Source organism: Myodes glareolus, chromosome 20 (assembly GCF_982192425.1).
Source record: "Myodes glareolus chromosome 20, mMyoGla1.1, whole genome shotgun sequence".
Classification (NCBI taxonomy): domain Eukaryota; kingdom Metazoa; phylum Chordata; class Mammalia; order Rodentia; family Cricetidae; genus Myodes; species Myodes glareolus.
Window position 1 is genome coordinate 5,502,355 of NC_142045.1, and position 19,648 is coordinate 5,522,002.

Genomic DNA, 19,648 nt, shown 5'->3' on the forward strand with positions numbered 1-19,648 from the left:
AGAAAATTCCTTCATATCTTCTCTTCGTGTGTGTGTGTGTGTGTGTGTGTGTGTGTGTGTGTGTGTGTGTATGTATATATGTTTATACACATGGACGAGAGTAAATAAAATATATTTATTTTAATGTCCAGATTCTATCAAGTTGCCCCAAAGACCCATGAACTGCTTTTTCAGAACATTAAACAGAACTCCCTCTAAACAACACACGAAAGGATGATCAATCAACTGTATGAAACCAATACACGGACAGAAGTAAAACTGGCATCTGGAGTTAGAGCACATACAGCACACGCTGTATGAAGACTGGCTGAGGGGCAGGGTGAGAAAGTGCTTGTGAGCGGAAGGCTTCCAAGAACCCACTGAGAGGCGGGAAAGCCCAGAACAAAGAACAAGTCAAATGTTCCTCCATGAACAGAGGGGAGGTCACCATCATCATCATCATCATCATCATCATCATCATCATGAATTATCTGAGTTCATGAGACAGCCAGGTATACCACTAGGAAAGTGTGGACCACTGGGACAGGTTAAGAGCTGGAGAGAACCCTCCTATGTCCCCCACACACCTGCTTCGGGCGGAAGGGATACAGGCAAACTCCCCAACCCTGAACACCATACTCTACAAAGCAAGAGTACAACTGTGACACAGACTCAGAGTGTCTGTTGAGAATAAAGTCTGAGGACACCATGTAATTATAACTTCCACAGATTTCATTAAAGCAAATGCTAACAAAACACTGTCATATTTTGTCTTCCACTCAGCCAGATAGACGTCACCTCATGATGTAACAACACCACTCAATGAACAGATACAGAATTAAACATGGATTACAGGGTGTGCCCATGGACACATCTCCCCACTGTTTTCCTGACTTGCTGTTTTGTTTTAAGTTAAAAACAACTTTGTGAATACTTTCAGAATCAAGGGTCAGGAAGGCCTCTAAGCTGGTCCTCTCTAGATCTAGTAAAGTATTTCTAAATTGATTAGGCCTTCAAAACAAGTTATTGGTAATATCTGCTATGTTTAGAGAGCAGGATATTGCTGACTTACCTAACTTTAAATAAATGTCATATGGATCTCAAAAATAAATTAAACCCAAAGTACTTTTAAAAGGTATTAGCATCATCATTTTCAGAGAGGCAAGACTTCTTTTGGTGCAATCTGCAGGCTTAGATTCAAGAACACATATCCAGCTCAATGTGTGCTGTGTGCACTGTTCTCAAATTTCTAGGGGGTGGGTATCGCAACATGTCTATCCTCTGTTACATGTGCCTTGTTAACAGCACATATTCTTGTGAATAAAAGTTCTATAAAATTCTATAAATTGTCAGGGCCAATTCTAAACATCTCTGGTATGGAAAGCCCCAAATGCTTTTTAGACAATCTGATAGTGAGAAGAGAGTGTTTTGCATTTTTCCGTATGTTTATACGGAAAAATGGCTTTTACTATCTTTGCCCAGTTTTGAAGAAAAGAGACCTTGTGTTTGCTAGGGAGTTCTGTGTTGCATACAGATAAGAGCTTCCAGATAACAAAACAGGAGCAGATTTCAGGTTCCCAATTAATTTCATTAATGGTACAACCTGATTATCAGAGGACACATCTGCTGAGCTGCACTGAGCTTCCCTAACTGCGGGGGCAGCAGGTGCAAGTGTCCCCTCTCCTTTCTCCTACTCAGAATGAACTAGGAGGGCTCAGGCAGTTGAAGTCACAAAAAGTGTGCATGTGTGTTCAAAAATGCAGGCTTGCACAGGCGTATATTTCAAACAAACTTGATGCCTTGTTGACATCTCACCATTCCGGGAAACATCTGGACAATTATGGAATGAATAAACTTGTAAATCCTATGATATTTTAGCAAATAAATATGTTTTGTTTCTAATTTTTTAATCCTATTTCACATCCAGAGTATTTCAACAAGCGAAATTAGAATGATATTGATAAACAGGAAATAACCAACTATAAGCAAATAATCTAGGATCCTGTTTATAGTTCTGTAGACTAATAATTAGCTAATAATTTAAGGGCAACCTCACCAGAGTAGGATGTTTTACATGCTCGAAATAATGAATGAGGTTGATAATAAAAACAAAGAAAGTTGTCCTTGGTTTGGCTGTAATCCCACCAACAAGCAGCAAAATGGGCTGACTGACCTTTTCAGTCTGAAGATTCATGATGAAATTCCATAAAATTCTAAAACTAAGGTAAAGTAAGAAGATAAAATGTGCACCTAAAACCCATTCAGAAAGGTCACTAATTCAGAACCAGGAAGAAATGTTTATCCAGAGGTCAGGATGGCAGCCTTGACAGAAGCAGACATGGTACAGATACTCAGAGAACAGGGGGTAGAGGTAGGGAAATTGTCCTATTTATACATATGTACATTTGTACATACTGATGCTCATAAATGCACACACATGCATGAGCAGACACCTAACAAGCAACAGCCAAGCTCAATGCAAGAAAGAGAATTACCTGAGGCCAAAGCCATGCGTGCTATGAATTTAAGACCACGTAGTGTCCAGGGGTAGCCACAAGCATTAGGGCAGTGTTGGGGCAAGGGCATGAGCTCTGCGGCCACACTACTGGGTTTTAACCCTAGCTTCTCCACTTACCTTCTAATTGTGGTAACCATAGTAACTGCCTCACTGGGTTGTTAGGAGGTTAAAATAAGCTAATCTGCCACAGAACAAGCACTTTGCTAGTAGATCATTATTGTGAATGCAGCTGGAAACTCCAGCTGTGGGTAACCGAAAACACCCATGAAGGCAGAGATCGTGCGCGGCTCCCTGAAGAAAGCTTTCAGTAAAAACCCCTAGCCCAGGCAGAAAATCTGCCACCACCTGGAAGTAGACCTGGAGGAGGTCACCGACCTCTGGTCATGGGTGAAAGACAACTTAGAGAAGGAAGACCCCCTGACCTTGAATCTGGCTCCAGTGCATAGCGAGACTTTGGCATGTAACTGTAGGGTGTTAAGAAATAATGCAGGAACTGTTCATCCAATGGGGACCAATGACCCTGGTGGAAGCCATCATCAATTTATTCTGGAGACAACTTTGCAGTACAGGGTACAGCCAAGTTGAAAACCACACTGTGCACAGGGGAGAACAGGTGATAACAAATCCACACCTGGAACCATCCTGGCTAACACTTTCAGAGAGAACAAATTACCCACAGAGTCAGACTCCTCAACAGCAGTAACAGATGCCCGAGGACAGTGGGATCACATCTTCAAAGTGCTGAGGGGAAATAAATGTCAACACAGAATTCTACGCTATCATTCAAGACTGAGAGAGAAGCACAAACAGCTTAGGGTACACACGAACTGAGAGCTCATCACCCACAGACCCAGAATGCAGGAGACAGTAAAAGAGGAGCATGAGGGACAAGAAATGATGAGGGCTCCCTCAGCTTCGCGTGGTTAAACCTACATTTTGTACCTGTGCCTAGAGAGGAGAGCCACATCTTCCCTTCGGGCTACAGGGAGAAGCGAGTGGTCCCTCCCACTGTGCTCTGAAAATGCCTGCTTTTGAAAGATGCTTGTCGAGGAGTTCCTCCACTTGCCTTTATTCACTTAGCTTTTGACACTTTAACAGACAATGAAGGCAGTGAGGTCCTACCCCACCCCAGACACCCAATAATGTTCCTGGCCGCAACTACCTTCAGATCTTTGGGCAGTGTCCTCTGGTATTTATTTTCCTATTTTTAAATAATACTCTGTGCCAGAAGACCTTTGGAAAAATCCATCACCTGCTGGTGAGGGCTAAGACTGCTTGGCCATTTGCCACAAGACAAGCCTTCCTAAAACTTGGCAGAAGGACAGGCTTGGTAAGCTGTTCCAGTGGATGACACGGTGCACTTGTTTTTAGAGCTTGGAGCCACAAGATGTGGCTCACTTCATTTCCAGAATAACTGATGGGCGTTTCAAGGTGAGGGAATAACAACAGGAAACCTTCTTCACTACTTTCATAACTATTTCAGAAGGACTTACTCTTGCTTCAATACTTTATATCTGTTTAAAAAGATAGAATATGCTCACACCGAGAGCTTGCCCTTCCTGATAAGCTGGGTGACATGAAAGTCCGTGAAGCCAGGCTGCTAGGATGGCTGTTGTCTATGCCAGGAACGGGAGCTCCAGCACATGCAGGAACCCGAGTACGGGTGAGCATTGTAAGGATGGGGGGAAGAAAGGGTCTTAACTGTTTAGTCTTTGAGAACAAAAAGGGAAGAAATATCACCAACAGAACCTGGAAAGCAATGTAGAGAATGTGACTTAATTTTATCTTGTGAATAAAAGAAAAAGAAACCTTGGTGAAAAAAAGTCCATGACCAAAAACCTGTCTCTTTAGAGCTCTAAATCATTTACTATTGCCCAATTAAAAATGTAAACAAAAATAAGGTAAAAACCCCTCCTCTAAAATAAACAAAAAACAAAGCCAAGCTACTAACTAGAGGTCTGCAATGAAGAGAATAAGTGCCCAAAGCTGTTCCTGAAGAATCTCTCTCAATCTCTCTCTCTCTCTCTCTCTCTCTCTCTCTCTCTCTCTCTCTCTCACACACACACACACACACACACACACACTTTAGTTTAGAATGTGACTTCCAATTACGGTAAATATGAGTTTAGTTTTGCTACTTCTCCGTAATATCTGAATCATGTCATAGATTTTATTTTATCAGGGTCCAATATGCTTCTATTATTTCTTAAACATGCTTTCTACTGAGGGATTTTCTGTGATTTTATTTTCTTTCTAAAACATTCTGTCTTCCTGTAGTTGACATTCCTTATTCCTTTCATTTGCTTCTTTGTGCACACTTGGTGCTCATTCTCCTTAGAGAGCCCAGTTTATAGGCACCTCCTGTTCGCCCCGCCCTGTCTTCCCCAGTCCTCCCCGCTGTGCCAGCTGTAGGAGCTGCTGTACAGCTGGCTACCTGAACTCTTCTTTCCTCCAGACCCGGATAATCGAAGCTGCCCATTTATTCTGCCAGCACACTTGACTGATCAGCACAATTGATGGATCAATTCTAGTTGGAATGACTTGTTTTCTGTTAAGACTATTTAAGACTTTGTTCCCTCTCCTCCGCATCTCAGTGCTGCTGCTGAGAAGTCAGTGTCTCTCTGATCCCAATCCCACGCACACAACCAGCCCTTTTACTCTCCTCTCTCTCAGCTGCTTCAGGATCTTCTCTTCAGTCCCAATGTTCACGAACTGCATGGCATACCTACATTAGAGGCTGATTTTATCCTTCACGCTGGGTGGTGGGCAGGCCCTTTCCATTCAGAGTTACAGGTACTTCAGTTCTAGGAAACAAATCTGTATTGCATGTGTGAAAGCATCCTAACATCTACTTTCTATTTATCAGATACTCAGCTACCCAGGCTGAGTCTCTAACTTTCTTCTAATGTTCAACTTAAGTCATTATCTGTTTTGTCTTTGGGAAGATTTTGTTGACTTTCTCTTCTAACTTTTTTGGAGTTTTTGTTGCTGATGTTATTGGTGGTGGTGGTGGTGGTGGTGGTGTGTGTGTGTATGTGTGTGTGAAATAGGCAAGGACCATAATTTTAAATTTGAGAGCTCATTTTTACTCTTATAGCTTAGAGGATATTTACTAAAGCTTTTGAGCATATTTTCAGCCTTTCTATTCTTTCTCATTATTTACTCCCTCCTAGATCGTTTAACTTCACTTCCATTAAGAACTCTGTCCACCATGCTGTCTGGTGGTCTGTGGCTGTCGAGCTACATTTTGAAGTGAGTTAGTCACGTGCTCATTCTGTGACTCTCCAGGGCCTGCAGACTGCCTCCCACTTGAGGCAGTCAGGAGGCTATGTTGCCCTTTTACCGGGAGACAGACCTCCACTCCTCTGTAACATCAGCAACCTGAAAGTCCTCTCTCTGGCACACTCTCTATAGCCATCATCACAGATTCCTGTCTGGGGAAGGAAGGGAAGAGGAAAGATGGACAAACCACATCACTTGAACTTCAGGGAAAAAATGGGGGGGGGCAGACATGAGGTATCAATGAGCACTAGAGGTCAGAGCGCAGACATCAGTGCTACTCACTGCTGGCGGCACATGGAACACATTCTCATCCCTAGTGCTAGTCACTAAAACTAACCTGGTTTTCTTCTGGCCTCCCATTTTAGTTAGGGTTACTGTTGTGCTAAAACACTAAGACCAAAAGCAACTCGGAGAGGAAAAGGTTTATCTGACTGACATATCCTCAACTCATTGAGGGATGCCAAGGCAGGAACTCAAACCGAGCGGGAACCTGGAGGCAGGAGCTGATGCCACGGAGGAGTGCTCCTTACAGGCTTGCTCCTCATGACTTGCTCCGTCTGTTTTCTTCAAGAACCCAGGACCACCAGTCCAATACCACCTGATATGGGATGGGCCTTACTCCATCAACACTAATTAAGAAAATGTTCTCCAGGCTTGTGTACAGTTCAGCCTTAAGGAAGCCACTTCTCAACGGAGGTTCCCACTTCTCAGATGGCTCTAGCTGTGGCAGCTCATCTAGAACTAGCCAGCACACATCTGGACATTCCATTTACTTTTTCCTCAGTCAGTTTTACAAACTCCTTATAATATGGCTGCCCATCCTATGTTTTCCTCAAGCACACTCCATTTCTACTAGTTACACGTGTATTCGCAGGCACTATCACAGTGTGCTTGCTTGCTCTATGAGGGCAAGGTGACCTGGCTCAGAGCTGTCTCTCTAGAGCTAGTTCAGGGTTAGCATTTGGTAGAGAGAGAAAAAAACTTCAGCTGAGTGAAAGAATGATGGCAGCCACAAAGGGAAGAGCACATTACAATTTAAGCAGAAGTCTTGTTTGCACGAAATCAGGAGAATGCCATGCACTCTGAATGCACTCAGTGTTTGCTGACTGCTCCCCAAATATTTTCAAGAACGACCTCTCTTATAGCCACTTGGCGGTTCTGTAATCATAGGCATCTCTAAGAGGTCAGCAGGCAAAATAAATCACACACAGACCAAATGAGTTCTCCAGAAAAAGACTAAGAGTCTATCTGAAATGACCCATCACTGCTTTCTGGACAAAGCAAATCTCTTATTTATAATGACACATTAAAATAAAACATAGCAGCCTTCTTTTTGCAAATGAAGTATTTTTTGAGAAATGACTTTATCCACTATACTATTAAAGCTTCCATAATTTTTAGTTTATCTGTGGTGATGGGGCCCTGGATTATTTTTGTGGTTTAGAACACTGAACTGATAAAATGCAAATAAGATACCAACTGTTGTCTGTAGCAGTCACTTTTGCTGTCGCTGGCAACAAAATTGTGCTTAATAACTCAAGGGACTCTGTAAAGACGAAAGTAACCACTCACTACGTATTAACACTAATAGGTCAGATTTATGAAACACTTATTACTCGCAGTGACTAAGCATCTTAAAAGTTTATTAATTTGATTCTCATAAAAATCCAATGAGTCTAATACATTATCCTCACTTTGCAAGTAAGAAACTGAGGCAAAAGATGATTAAGTGATCTATCTACAAATATATTCTGCTTATCTCAATGAAATTTTTATCTTTAGCAGTTTCCTATGTCACTAAAACATTTTCATAAACATTATTAGTGGCTTCATAATACTCCACTGTATACATTTATCACAATTTACTCAACCATTTCCCCACCACTGGGGAAATTCTGGTTGCTTCCAAATTCACATTATTACAAACAGTCCTGCTGTAGACATTTCTGAGGATGAGTTTTTACTCACTTTCCAAAAAACTGTTTTCCTAAGACAGACTCCTAAAAGAGTCAGTGTGTCAATAAATACTTATTAGATGACTAAAAGACAAAACAATATAATTTTGTCTTATGAGGTCTTCTTCTTACTTTTATGCTTATAAAATATCTTCCTATCCCAATAACAAGTGAGTATTTGCCTATATTTTGTTTGTGATTTAATTTTACATTTAACCTATAAATATTTATATATCGTATAATCATATCATATATACATATATATTTACAAGCTAAGCATAGTATATAATGCTATATAAGATATATGTTGCATATATTTATATCACATAAATACATATATACAAATTTTGTTTTATGCACAGGAGCTACATATATTTTCTCTAAATAGCTAACCAATTTTTCCAAAACCATCAATAATAAAATCATTCTTTTCCCAATGACTTTTGTTCTTTCTTGTCTGTATGTATGTATGTGTCTGTGTGTATGTGGCATACATACACCCTCATGTACACATTCTTCTCTTTAACATCCATTTCTGAAATGCTTTGCCCTGCTGATTGATTTATTCTTTATGGGGGAAGAGCAACAAAATGCATACTATATTTTAATGTTGATGAATCATTCATGTAGATGTCAAGTAAAAACATCAGGATATAACGCTGTGTCCATGGGGCTCAAAGAAGTGTTCTAGGACATTTTAAATTGAATGACAGGCAAAGAAGAGAGGAAGGATATGTTCTACGTGGTATCTTAGGCCACATTCCTTGGCTTACAGACTAAAATGGGTCCTTTTAAAAGGACATTTCAGAAGAGGAGGCAGATCAGCTCTGCCGAAAAGAGCAGCCCTGGAGATCACTGGGCCACAAGTGCTGCAGATCAGCCCTGCCGAAAAGAGCAGCCGTGGAGACTACTGAGCCACAAGTGACTGCAGATCAACCCTGCCGAAAAGAGCAGCCGTGGAGACCACTGGGCCACAAGTGGTTGCTGGCTCTGATGAAGAGAAACAAACCCTGGCTTATGCAAACTGTAACTGTCGCCTTTTTCTCAAGCTCAGTTCACATGTTCTCAATGTACTCACTGTTTTATTGACCCGTTCATCACAGAGCCAAGAACTTTCTAGCGTATATAACAAGTCTTTCCAAATATGCTCACCTGCTATTTTGATCTGTCTCTAATATTTGACTATATTCTGGTACAGCTGATGTCTGTTGTCTGTTAACAGAAAATTTGCCTAACTACAAACATATGTCTCTAAATAGAAATCACATTCCCAACTGAGCAAAAAGAAGTTTACATCTAGATTCTTGACGGTCAACTACCACATAAGGAACAAAGGGAAAAGGCAAGCATGCTTCGAAGGTGTCTGTCTCTTCTCAAGCAAGTAAGAACTCTCCTCTGAGCCACAGGCACTGTAAGAGAACCTGAGAGGAGGAGAGTACAGGCACACAACACAAGTCTGTGTCTGGTTTCCTTCAGAGGGACCCAACAGCAAGTGAGGAGTGTGGCTAGGGGCCTGGTTTGGATGGATGGGACTCCTCACGACGAAAAGCACAAATAAGAAAAAAGTTCTAGGACTGAGATACCGCCTTCATCCAATCAAAGCTCTGAGTAAAGCAGACAGACACGTGCACGACACTGCCAACAGCCTGCGTAGTTCAATCTGCCCCACTTGGACTTAGACGTCTGAGAGTACAGAACACACCCGTCACCACCTTGTCTACACATCCCTTCTCACTTGAAAAGTTTCCTTCTCACAGAAAAGTTCCTGAACAGAATGTGTGCCACATATCAGTTTAAATATTTACACCGTTCCTTCCATCTTATTCTTCAAAATGCAACTCGTTACACAAAAATACCACACTAAAAGTCTTTCTGAGAAGTCACTCCTTGGGATTAAGTGAAAATGAGCAGCCAAACCAATAATCAATTCTCTTTACATTGTGGTCATCTCTTTTCTCCATTACTGACTGCTTCTTAGCTCTTAATAACCATTATTGCTATTGATCTTCCACTGTGAAAACACCTAATACATGTTGGCTTTTTTTTGAGTCCTCTCCACTCCTCCATGAATAGATCTACTATTTGACTTCTCAAATACCTTAAACACACTAACCTTCCTTAACAAAATCTACCATTATAATTTCTCACAACAGTCTTTCCTCTTGCTCACTTACTGTCCCTCCTGTAGGTCCCCAAACCATCCTCTTGCCTTTGCAAGAGTCATCATATTATACTCTACTTGTTTGTAAGACATATCAGTCCTACTCATCTTTAAACTCCTCCTAAAGTAAGGATCTTTGCTCATGTTTATCAGACAGTTCTGATAAGTACTGGTGTTTGATGGGCACTTACAAATGTTTGTAAAATGAGTGAGTTGATGCTATGAATACATTCAGATTTAGAAACAGAATTACAGACACAGGTCTTTATAAACAATTAGTGCATCATGTTTAATCCAAAATTCCCTAAGCAAGTATTCCCTTAGAGTGAGTCAAAATATTAAGGATTTTTTTTTTTTCTCTGTAGCTTTGAAGCCTGTCCTGGAAGTAGCTCTTGTAAACCAGGCTGGCCTCAAACTCACAAAGATCCGCCTGCCTCTGCCTTCCGAGTGCTGGGATTAAAGGCGTACGCCACCACCGCCCAGCTATGATAAGGGCATTTTTTATTAATATTCACTATGACATAAACATTTTCTAATAAAAACAGACAATATAAAGTACCTTACCGGCAAAGTTCCAGGCAGAGATGCATCAAAAAAAGAAACCAAAGAATTCGGGGGTGCTGCAAAGCACACCTGCGCTCCAGAGAAGAGCTTAGAGTTGGAGCAAATCTGGGCATGAATTTCCAGTCCTACCACAGCTGCCCATTTGTGTTCACTGAAGAGAAAGAAAATGGTTAAAGGTTACATTTGTCACCATACATAAACTTTTATAAACCTATATTTCAAATAATAATAATGTCCTAGTTGTGCTTTTAAACTAAAATTTTATGTGCTGACATTTTAAAATGTGTCATTTTATTGGTAAATACTTTATTAGTTAATAAACAGTCAGTAAATGATAAAGGTTTATCTTGCCCATCATATTTAGGTTTAACACAAATGCCAGGATTCTACTACTAGAGAAAAAAATGGATAAAGAATAAATTATCAAGCACATTTTGAATATACTATAAATAGTTTTTTAGCTACAGGAGCAGGGTCACACAGATACCATAGACCACCATGACATAGTATTCCTGAAAACTTGTAAAACAAACAAACAAACAGTAAACCATGAGAGGAAACCTTTTTTCACCCTCCAAGTCGCATTCGGTTTTTGAGATCTAATTTTAAATTCATCTGTACACAACTGATTGCTAGCAAATCTTGGTAAATACTATAAAATGTTTCTTATCTGATCATTTCGACTCTGGTGAGCCAGTACTCAGTTCTTTTGGGGGAATTAAAATTCTCTACTCCACATGAAATCTATGTATGTCCCTTACTCTGCACTTCTCCTAAGCAATTTTCTATACTAAATAGAGTCTTATTCACATGCATTCCGTTCTGTTTTAAGCAATACATGAAGTTCTACATCGAATCAGAAAAGACAAATTCCTCAAATTCTGGAAACAAATCCTACAAGTGAGAGAAAATAAACTAAGAATTTCAGAAATTCTTCATGCTCTAATTACTAATCAAAATATTTCTGCCGTTTCACTGCCTGGAAAGGAAGTGGTCTAATTCATGAAAAGAACAGAAATGAGATGCTTTTGAACATTTTTTCCTCTTTTCTTCACTGAAATACTAAAAGAATGCCAACGTCAGCGAAACAAAATATTAGAAATTTGCCTGATGCTTCTGTATTTTAAAGGCAGCTTTAAGTCATTGACCAAGGCATCCGACAGCTGTTCAGGATAAGAAAATCTTTCCATAATCAGTGGGAAGACTTTGTCAGTCAACTACATTCTCCTGGTTTAGATAAACACGCTCCTCATAAAATCACAGCTAGCTAGTGTTTTCTAATAAAATTTCCAGTGACTTATTTAAGCTGTACTATCCGGGGCTTTGTACAAACGCTTTTTCTGTCTTTGGATGATTGCTAGCACGTAGTAACGCTAAATGATTGCTATATACAAGCCGAGTCTAGTGCCGCAGACCCCCACCCACCCCTTGTTAGTAAGTCGACTGGAGAAAACGCTCCGCACGTTGTTCAAACACGTCTACTTTCGGACAGAGGTTTAAGTGTGAGAGTGGAGGTGACAGGCCTGGTTTTGTATTTTCATTTAGGCTTCAGTTGCCCATGTTATACAGCTGAACACCAACCCGACCACTAAAATCCTCAGGCTGCGCTACCGAGTCATCATTTTCGTTCCACACTTCCATTAGACAGGCAAAGGTATGAAGATTATATACCCTTTCCTCGGCTTCTGAGCCGTGCGGAGGGAAAGCTGAGTCACTGAACTCTGTCCCCTAGCACGGTTGGACGTGGGCCCAGGCTGAGTCCCACTTCGGTGGCGGGAACCGCCGTCAATCCACGCTAAAGCCCAGCGTCTTCCAGGAATGCCCAGGCGCAGCACGGACGCCGCCATTGCATCTCCGGATCCCGAGTCATGTGATCTCGACTCCCTCTGCCGCGAGGCTCTCTGGAAAGCGTAGTTCTGGCAAAGCTCCACTACGCTGTAGGCTTGGACCGGAAGACTACTATTCCCAGCGACCCAACTCAAAGGCTGCCGGAAGTCTGTTGGGGAGGGGCGGGGACGAGAACCAGAGAAGTGGGAGGGTTTCTGGGTTCTGCGTGACTCCTCCTAGTGGGGAATTGGAGAGGTTTGCGGCTGTAGAACACGTGTTTTGAGTTTGTCCACACACGTGTGCGCGTTGTTCCTGCAGCTTGCTCAGGGAGAGCCCAAGGCCAGGAAGCCTCACCAAGGCTTCTGTAGCCCGCTTAAGCCTATGAGTTGAAACAAATGACCCTGATAGCACCACGAAGACTTCCTGGATTCCTAAACACATTTATTTTCTCTGTCGGCCAGCACACACGCTTCATACACTAATTTGTCCATAATTTCAACCCATACCTATTTTGCATGCCTGCTACTGACCTAGTCCAATTCTTAAGCATCAGGGATGTAGTAGAAAACAAGACTTTATGGCTTTTTAGGGAGAGAAACATACAGAAAATAAGTTTTTTTTTTTTTTAAAAAAAAAAGATGTTTTCACATAGGCATAAAAACACTATATTTAAACAGAGGTACTTGGAGCCAAACCTAGATTAAACTTTTCTGTGCGTTTTGACTTACTATTGTTTTTTTTTTTCCTCAGCCAGCATCTAAAACAATTATGTTTGGAAACTTTGATAGAAACAACATCACCTCAATGGATTTCTTTTGTTGTCTGACTTCAGAACTCACCCTTGGCTAGGAATATTGCTCAGTGGTACAGTGTTTGCCCATCATATAGAATGTGGTGGGTTCCATCCTCAGCAAGGCAAAACCAAATAAAATCCTTCATATCCCTTGTTGAAATTACGGGTGATTTTTTTATTGTTGTTGTTGTTTTATTTGAAAACTTGGTCTAGAACACTCCTCACTTTTATCATTCAATTTTAAGTTTCTACAGAGTACCGAATCGCTATCTACTGTTTATCTTCGATTCCAACAGATCCTTGTCTGTATTCATCACAGCATTTTCCTAGTCAGCGACTTAAAAATATTTGAAGTAGTGCAGTGTGGAGACTGTATCTGACAAAAGGCAGTGGGTGCTGTTTAAGAGGGTATGTTCTTAGAAAACAGATGATGTATTGAGATAGGGATGAAGGGCAAAGCAAAAAATCTATTTCCAGCAGATGTGTAAGGGAAGATTGAGGGACAAGAAGTGGGGGGAAGGAGGCATAACTTCCGGGTTTCTGACTTAAGTATCTGAGTGTCCAGTGTAAAGTAAGGAAGCCAGAAAGGGAGCCCAATTTCTGTGCAAACGTAGGTCCTTGATTGCCTCAGAGATTTCCAAGAGGAGTAATCCAGCAGAAGTCATTGGTGTCTGAGTATAGAGAAAGAAAAGATACATGCTCTACATATTTCACACTGATTAGTTTTCAGTTATTGATCACTAACCTACAAATTATACAGCTACAATTTATGATGTTTCCATTCATATTCACAAGACATTGAGGTATTATGTAACATAGTCCCTCCATGTGGAAAAATAGAGTTTAAACTGGGCAAAGAAATAATTCAGTAGTTAAGAGCAACTTCTGATCTTCCAGAGGACCTGAGTCTGTTTCCAACACGCATGTCCAGGGACTCACAACTGTATGGAACTCCAACTCCAGAAGACCTGACACGCTCCTCTGGTTTCTGCAGACACGTACACACAGTACTCCCCCAATTTGTGTCTCTCTCAAGCATACATATAAAAGCAAATTTTTTAAAAAAGAGATTGTCATTTACTTTTTCTATATTTTCGACTTTTCCCTCTACTTCCAATGAATAATCTGAATTGCTACAGCAGAAAGATTTTCACATAACTCAGGATGAAAATGGAATGAAAATGAAAGTGACTTGAACACAAAGGAAAAGAATTGTTTCAAAGTTTATCTCTGATTAGTTCCTTTTATAGCACGTTCATATCACTCTTTAGGTCCTTGGTCTCTCTTCTGAGTTCCCATGTTTCCTACCTTTGCTGTATATGGCTTTGCTTTTCCTTCTCATTTCGCTCCTTGGGTGGTTTTTCTGGTCAGTAGGATTGCTGTGAATGCCATTTGCTGTCACCTTTAATAGGACTGCAGAGGGGAACCTTCCTACCTCACTCTTAGACAACGGAATTGGGAGACAGTCCCAGAGAGTATTAGGCCAGTTTCTGAAATCAATATTGAGAATGCGAGGACGTCTAAAGAGCAGCCTACATTCTGTACAGCGTGCACTCCAGTGGAAACCCATCGTGATGTATAAATCAGTATTATGCAATGACATGCTGTAGCTTCAAAGGCCTCCACCCCGCCACTAGAGGGAGAGAAAATCCTATGCATGCAAGTGAGTTTGTTTCCTATGACAAATGGGGACCTTTCAGTTCAGTGCATTTTATATCTAGTCATGGCCTTTCAAAGGCCCCCAAGAGCTAATGGTGGAAACGGGGATGTCTCACCCACTTTCCTGGCTTAATTCTCTCTCCCAAAAATTCTCATTTCCAGAAATGTCTGTTGGTCTCTTGGTGGCGTCTAGGAGGGGTATTGTTTTCCAAACATCCCTTGCTCCTCAGGAGGGACAGTTCTACCGAACCTTCTTTTCTGAGACCATTTCTTGCCTTCTTTCTGAATGCCAAGTATGTATCTGTCAGAATGCTCATTGACAGACAGCTCTCTGGCTGAGAGCTATTTTCGGTCCACAACAAGGTGGCTGTCATTTGGAAGACACAGAGACTTTTTTCATTTGCAAGGCGCTCAGGAGGTAGCAGGGCAGTTTCTAGCAGCGTTTTTATCAAGGCAGGGTTTCAGCTCCCCCCTCCTCCACATTATTCACACAATGTAAGCAAATTTACAATGTGTTTTCAAAAAGATGTTTGAGTCAGAGCTAATTTCCAGTTGTGACTTATAAAGGAGACTTGTTGGGAGCCTGTCTTAATAAGGTGCTTAGTTAGGGTTAGTCCTTTTCTGCATCTTGAATGGTCAGAGTTGGAATGGCCTGTTTCACCTCTCTATTTGACTCAACGCCTTTATGTATCTGTATAAAGGCATTGATTTCTGAACACAAAAATATTCCCCCCATATCAAGGCTGTGTTTAATTGTAGTCCTTCTCATTTTCCATCATCTTACTAGTGTGCCATGGAGGAAGTGATATGGAGAAGGCATTTGTGTGCTAAGATTTGTAACTTCTTCAGCACCCTGTGTTACCATGTGAGGGGAGTAATACAAGCGACACCCAGTTTCTGCTTTTTGAGATGAAGCAAACAGTTTTAATTGCAACATTATAATTTCAAGTAAAATTAAAAGATAGCGTCTGCTATCATGGCAAAGTATCTCAAAATCTAGTCGAATGTATCTGCAAATCTTAAAACTGTGTGAACTAATCTTTTCTGTAACTACTTTTGTCCTGTATAAACAAAGGCAATTTTTTTTAAAAAAATGCTTAGCAGATGAATACATAAAATACCCCTTGGAGTCTAACAGTGGGGTGTGGGCTGTTGTCACAGTGTTGCTTAACACAGTAAGAGCTTGCTCTCTCTGCTGGCTGCAATTTTCTATTTGGTTTTTGACTTGAAAGAAGCCCAGTATCGAAATTTCAGTCACATGGATAGAAAGATTTGGTAGTAAGGTCAATACAAATTCCCTAGAAAAAGGAAACAACAACAAAATTCATTTAAGATGATGGGCATGTGACAAAAATTGACAGGATCATTTGCATGTCGGAAAAACATGGGACCAAAGAGAGGTCGTGTTTTTGAAAGAACATTCTTTAAACACAAAGTTTCTTCTTAGAAAACTCCACATTTTAAGATCCAGAGATGTGCCACTGGGGGAAAAACAAAGACTGGGAATACATGCCTGCTGAGCAGTTGGGAGAACAGGATTCATTTCCTTTTATTTTTCCATTAAAGTCTTGCTTCTGATAAAATACTGATGTGAAGGGAACAATTGCTTTCTCTAGAAGATTGCTTTGGGGCAAAGAAATCTATAACCCTTTCTTCATTTCCAATGCAAGGAAATGGAACACCCGGCTCAGGGCCTTGGTGGAGATGGAATGCCAGCTGGGGAAGATGAGGCCAGCACATCGTTATTAGGCCTGGCCTAGGAGCTATAGCCTTTTTGTAGTCTTCTATCTGATTTCAAGGAATAGCTTGCTGTTCTAAAACTATGGCTAAGCCTTGGGAAGAAATAGGAATTATGTATCAGCAAAAGTTCTACCTGCATGTATCCCCTTGACTCATCACTTGCTTAAAGGAAGGTAATCCTGAGTTGTAGGTACCAAGAGCTAGAAAACATTAAATTTCATGTTTCTGCAAGCTGTGGTTTGCATGTGATCAGAGCCCTGCAAGACACTAAAAGAGCTCTCCATTTTGTGCTTTGGAATTGAGAATTCTCGCCATCGAAGCTAGAGAGTATACATGCATGCATGTGCATACACACACACACACACACACACACACACACACACACACCTCTAAGCACAACCCTCATTCAAAAAATAGTGCAAAATCATAACCAATGGCTGTTCAGTTTCAAGACAGATATTTTTATATGTCAGATGGTTCTCTTATTTTGAAGCCAGAGGGTGGTGAAGAATAAATGTATATCATTAAAGAACCACTCAACAGGGAAGTCTAGGAAGATGGCTCAGTTGGTAAAGAGTTGTCTGCCTAAGCATGAAGATCTGAGTTTGGAACCCAAGCATCCATATGAAAAGTGAGGTGCTGTGTTGTGCACCTATAACCCCAGCACTGAGGAGGCATCTCTATGTACAATTCCAGTGAGAGACCATGCCTCAGAAGTTAAGGTGAAGAGTCACTGCGAAGAGACTCAACATTGATCTCTGTCCATAACATCAACAACATACACATGTGTGCAGGTACACACACACACACACACACACACACACACACGGACACATGAACTTTGATGAGACCTTTCTCCTAGTGAATCAATACTAGGATCACTAGAAACCTTGATCACTGAGGGAAAAAATACATCACACGCCTCTGGATGGTGTTACAGGAGAGAACTGAACAGCTTATCTTATACAACCTATCAGATAATTGGTGTCACTACCCGTGGATATCTGAACTGGTATCTCTATTTAGGCTGATGTCGAACCAAGAATAAATGAGCTACACAAAGCATTAAAGGCTGAAATGTTGGTGGCTGAGCCCTTAGGCCCACCACAGTTTAATGTATGGCTACTGAGAGGCAGCATCACGCTCTATAAAGAGGTGCTGTATTGGATTAAAACCAAGCAGCAATCAAATGATGCAACTGCTGAGATAAATGCAGAGAGAAGGGAGAGAGGGGGAAGTTCTCGGCAATTCATGAATACTAATTAGGAAGGGAAAGAGCAATGCAGACATTCTTCGGGTCTCCTTGGAACCTGACTCTGGAGTCTAATTCAACAATAAGTTTGGATGATGGCCCAACAGTGATTTCAAATTGATGTTGTTCAAACATTTCGATCTGCTTTGCTAGAAAAAGTACTTTCACCCCTCTTCACGTGTAGTAAAAATGAAAAGATATGGTGTTAAGAATGGGTCCGAATACTCCGTATTTCAAAAGGCAAACAGAAGTAAGACTATAGAAAATGCCACTCCAGCGAGCAGTGGTCACATTTTAGTCTAATATTTATTTGCATTCATTCTGTGTAGTTGTTTTTTTTTCAATGGTTGCTGTCGTACATGGGTATAATACCTTTGAAGAATATTTTCCAGTGATGCAGAGCCCATGATTTTTAAAAGTTTATACAGATTTATTAAAATAACTTTATTATCTTTTACCGCAGTGCAACTAGTACAATTTCAAGCAATGTTATCATGATTTATGGGGTCCAGTTTGACATTTCCTAATCTGTCAGAGTTGAGTGACCATCACGATGTAAAAAATAAAGAGTGTGGAGTTTAGAAAAGAAAATCTTTGTCTTGCTTAGTTTTCAAGGCAAAGCATCATTTTAGATGCTGTGGCCTTTCTCCTGAGACCTACAAGAGGAGGTTACTGCTATGTAATGACCTTCCTATGACACCTATAGTGCCTAGAATAGGGTTCTCTGTTGTTAATATTTAGGCATCTGTACTGACCTGCCCTTGGGGTCCTGACAGGATATGTCCTCAGCTACAGCCACTAAGAGCACCACCTCTGCACATTCATTATGTTCTCTTTTAAAAATAAGGTTTTGCCCACCTTCTATCTCTTTTTCTCTTTTTCTGTTCATCTGTTCCTCTCTCTCTCTCTCTCTCTCTCTCTCTCTCTCTCTCTCTCTCTCTTTCCTTCTCCACCTGTCTCTCTGTCCTCTCTGTCTCCCCTTTCTTTCTGCCTTCATCTACTCTTGTGCTGCTCCTGTCCCCTGAGGCCAGTCTCTCCCACTCCACTTCCCTCTTTGTACCTTCCCTTTCACCTAATAAAAACCCCTCCATGTGAGCTCTGCCATATGACGTCTTTCTCTCACATGCCGCTTTTTAAATCACAACATCCATGATACCTATAGTGCTTAGAATAGTGGTTTCCCCATAAAACCTGTAGTGCCCAGAACAGTGGTTCCCCATGGCACTTGTAGTGCCTAGAACAGTGGTTCCCCATGGCACTTGTAGTGCCTAGAACAGTGGTTCCCCATGGCACTTGTAGTGCCTAGAACAGTGGTTCCCCATGGCACTTGTAGTGCCTAGAACAGTGGTTCCCCATGGCACTTGTAGTGCCTAGAACAGTGGTTCCCCATGGCACTTGTAGTGCCTAGAACAGTGGTTCCCCATGGCACTTGTAGTGCCTAGAACAGTGGTTCCCCATGGCACTTGTAGTGCCTAGAACAGTGGTTCCCCATGGCACTTGTAGTGCCTAGAACAGTGGTTCCCCATGGCACTTGTAGTGCCTAGAACAGTGGTTCCCCATGACACTTGTAGTGCCTAGAACAGTGGTTCCCCATGGCACTTGTAGTGCCTAGAACAGTGGTTCCCCATGGCACTTGTAGTGCCTAGAACAGTGGTTCCCCATGACACTTGTAGTGCCTAGAACAGTGGTTCCCCATGGCACTTGTAGTGCCTAGAACAGTGGTTCCCCATGGCACTTGTAGTGCCTAGAACAGTGGTTCCCCATGACACTTGTAGTGTCTATAGCTGTGGTTCTCTTCTTCAAGGATGGGTTTAAGTATTCTTTTCTGTTGGTATGTTTCCTTTCTTTAAATCTCCTTCTAAAATCTCTTGCTATACTTATCCAACACAGATATGAAGTGTCATTTATTTCAGAATGA

General features: G+C 41.3%; 1 protein-coding gene across 2 annotated transcripts in view; it reads right to left on the bottom strand.

The window, feature by feature from the left end:
• Nucleotides 1–12,347, bottom strand: part of Gatb (glutamyl-tRNA amidotransferase subunit B) — a 78,970-nt gene extending 66,623 nt beyond the window's left edge. The window contains exons 1-2 of one of the 2 annotated variants that reach the window (XM_048424736.3): nt 12,131–12,347; nt 10,460–10,610 (exon numbers count right to left, since the gene is read on the bottom strand). In XM_048424736.3, the coding sequence (XP_048280693.2) occupies nt 10,460–10,610; nt 12,131–12,306 (327 nt within the window). In that variant the 5' untranslated portion in view covers nt 12,307–12,347. The remainder of the gene's footprint in view (nt 1–10,459; nt 10,611–12,130) is intronic. The other variant, XM_048424734.3, reaches the window with a different exon arrangement.
• Nucleotides 12,348–19,648: the final 7,301 nt, after the last annotated feature.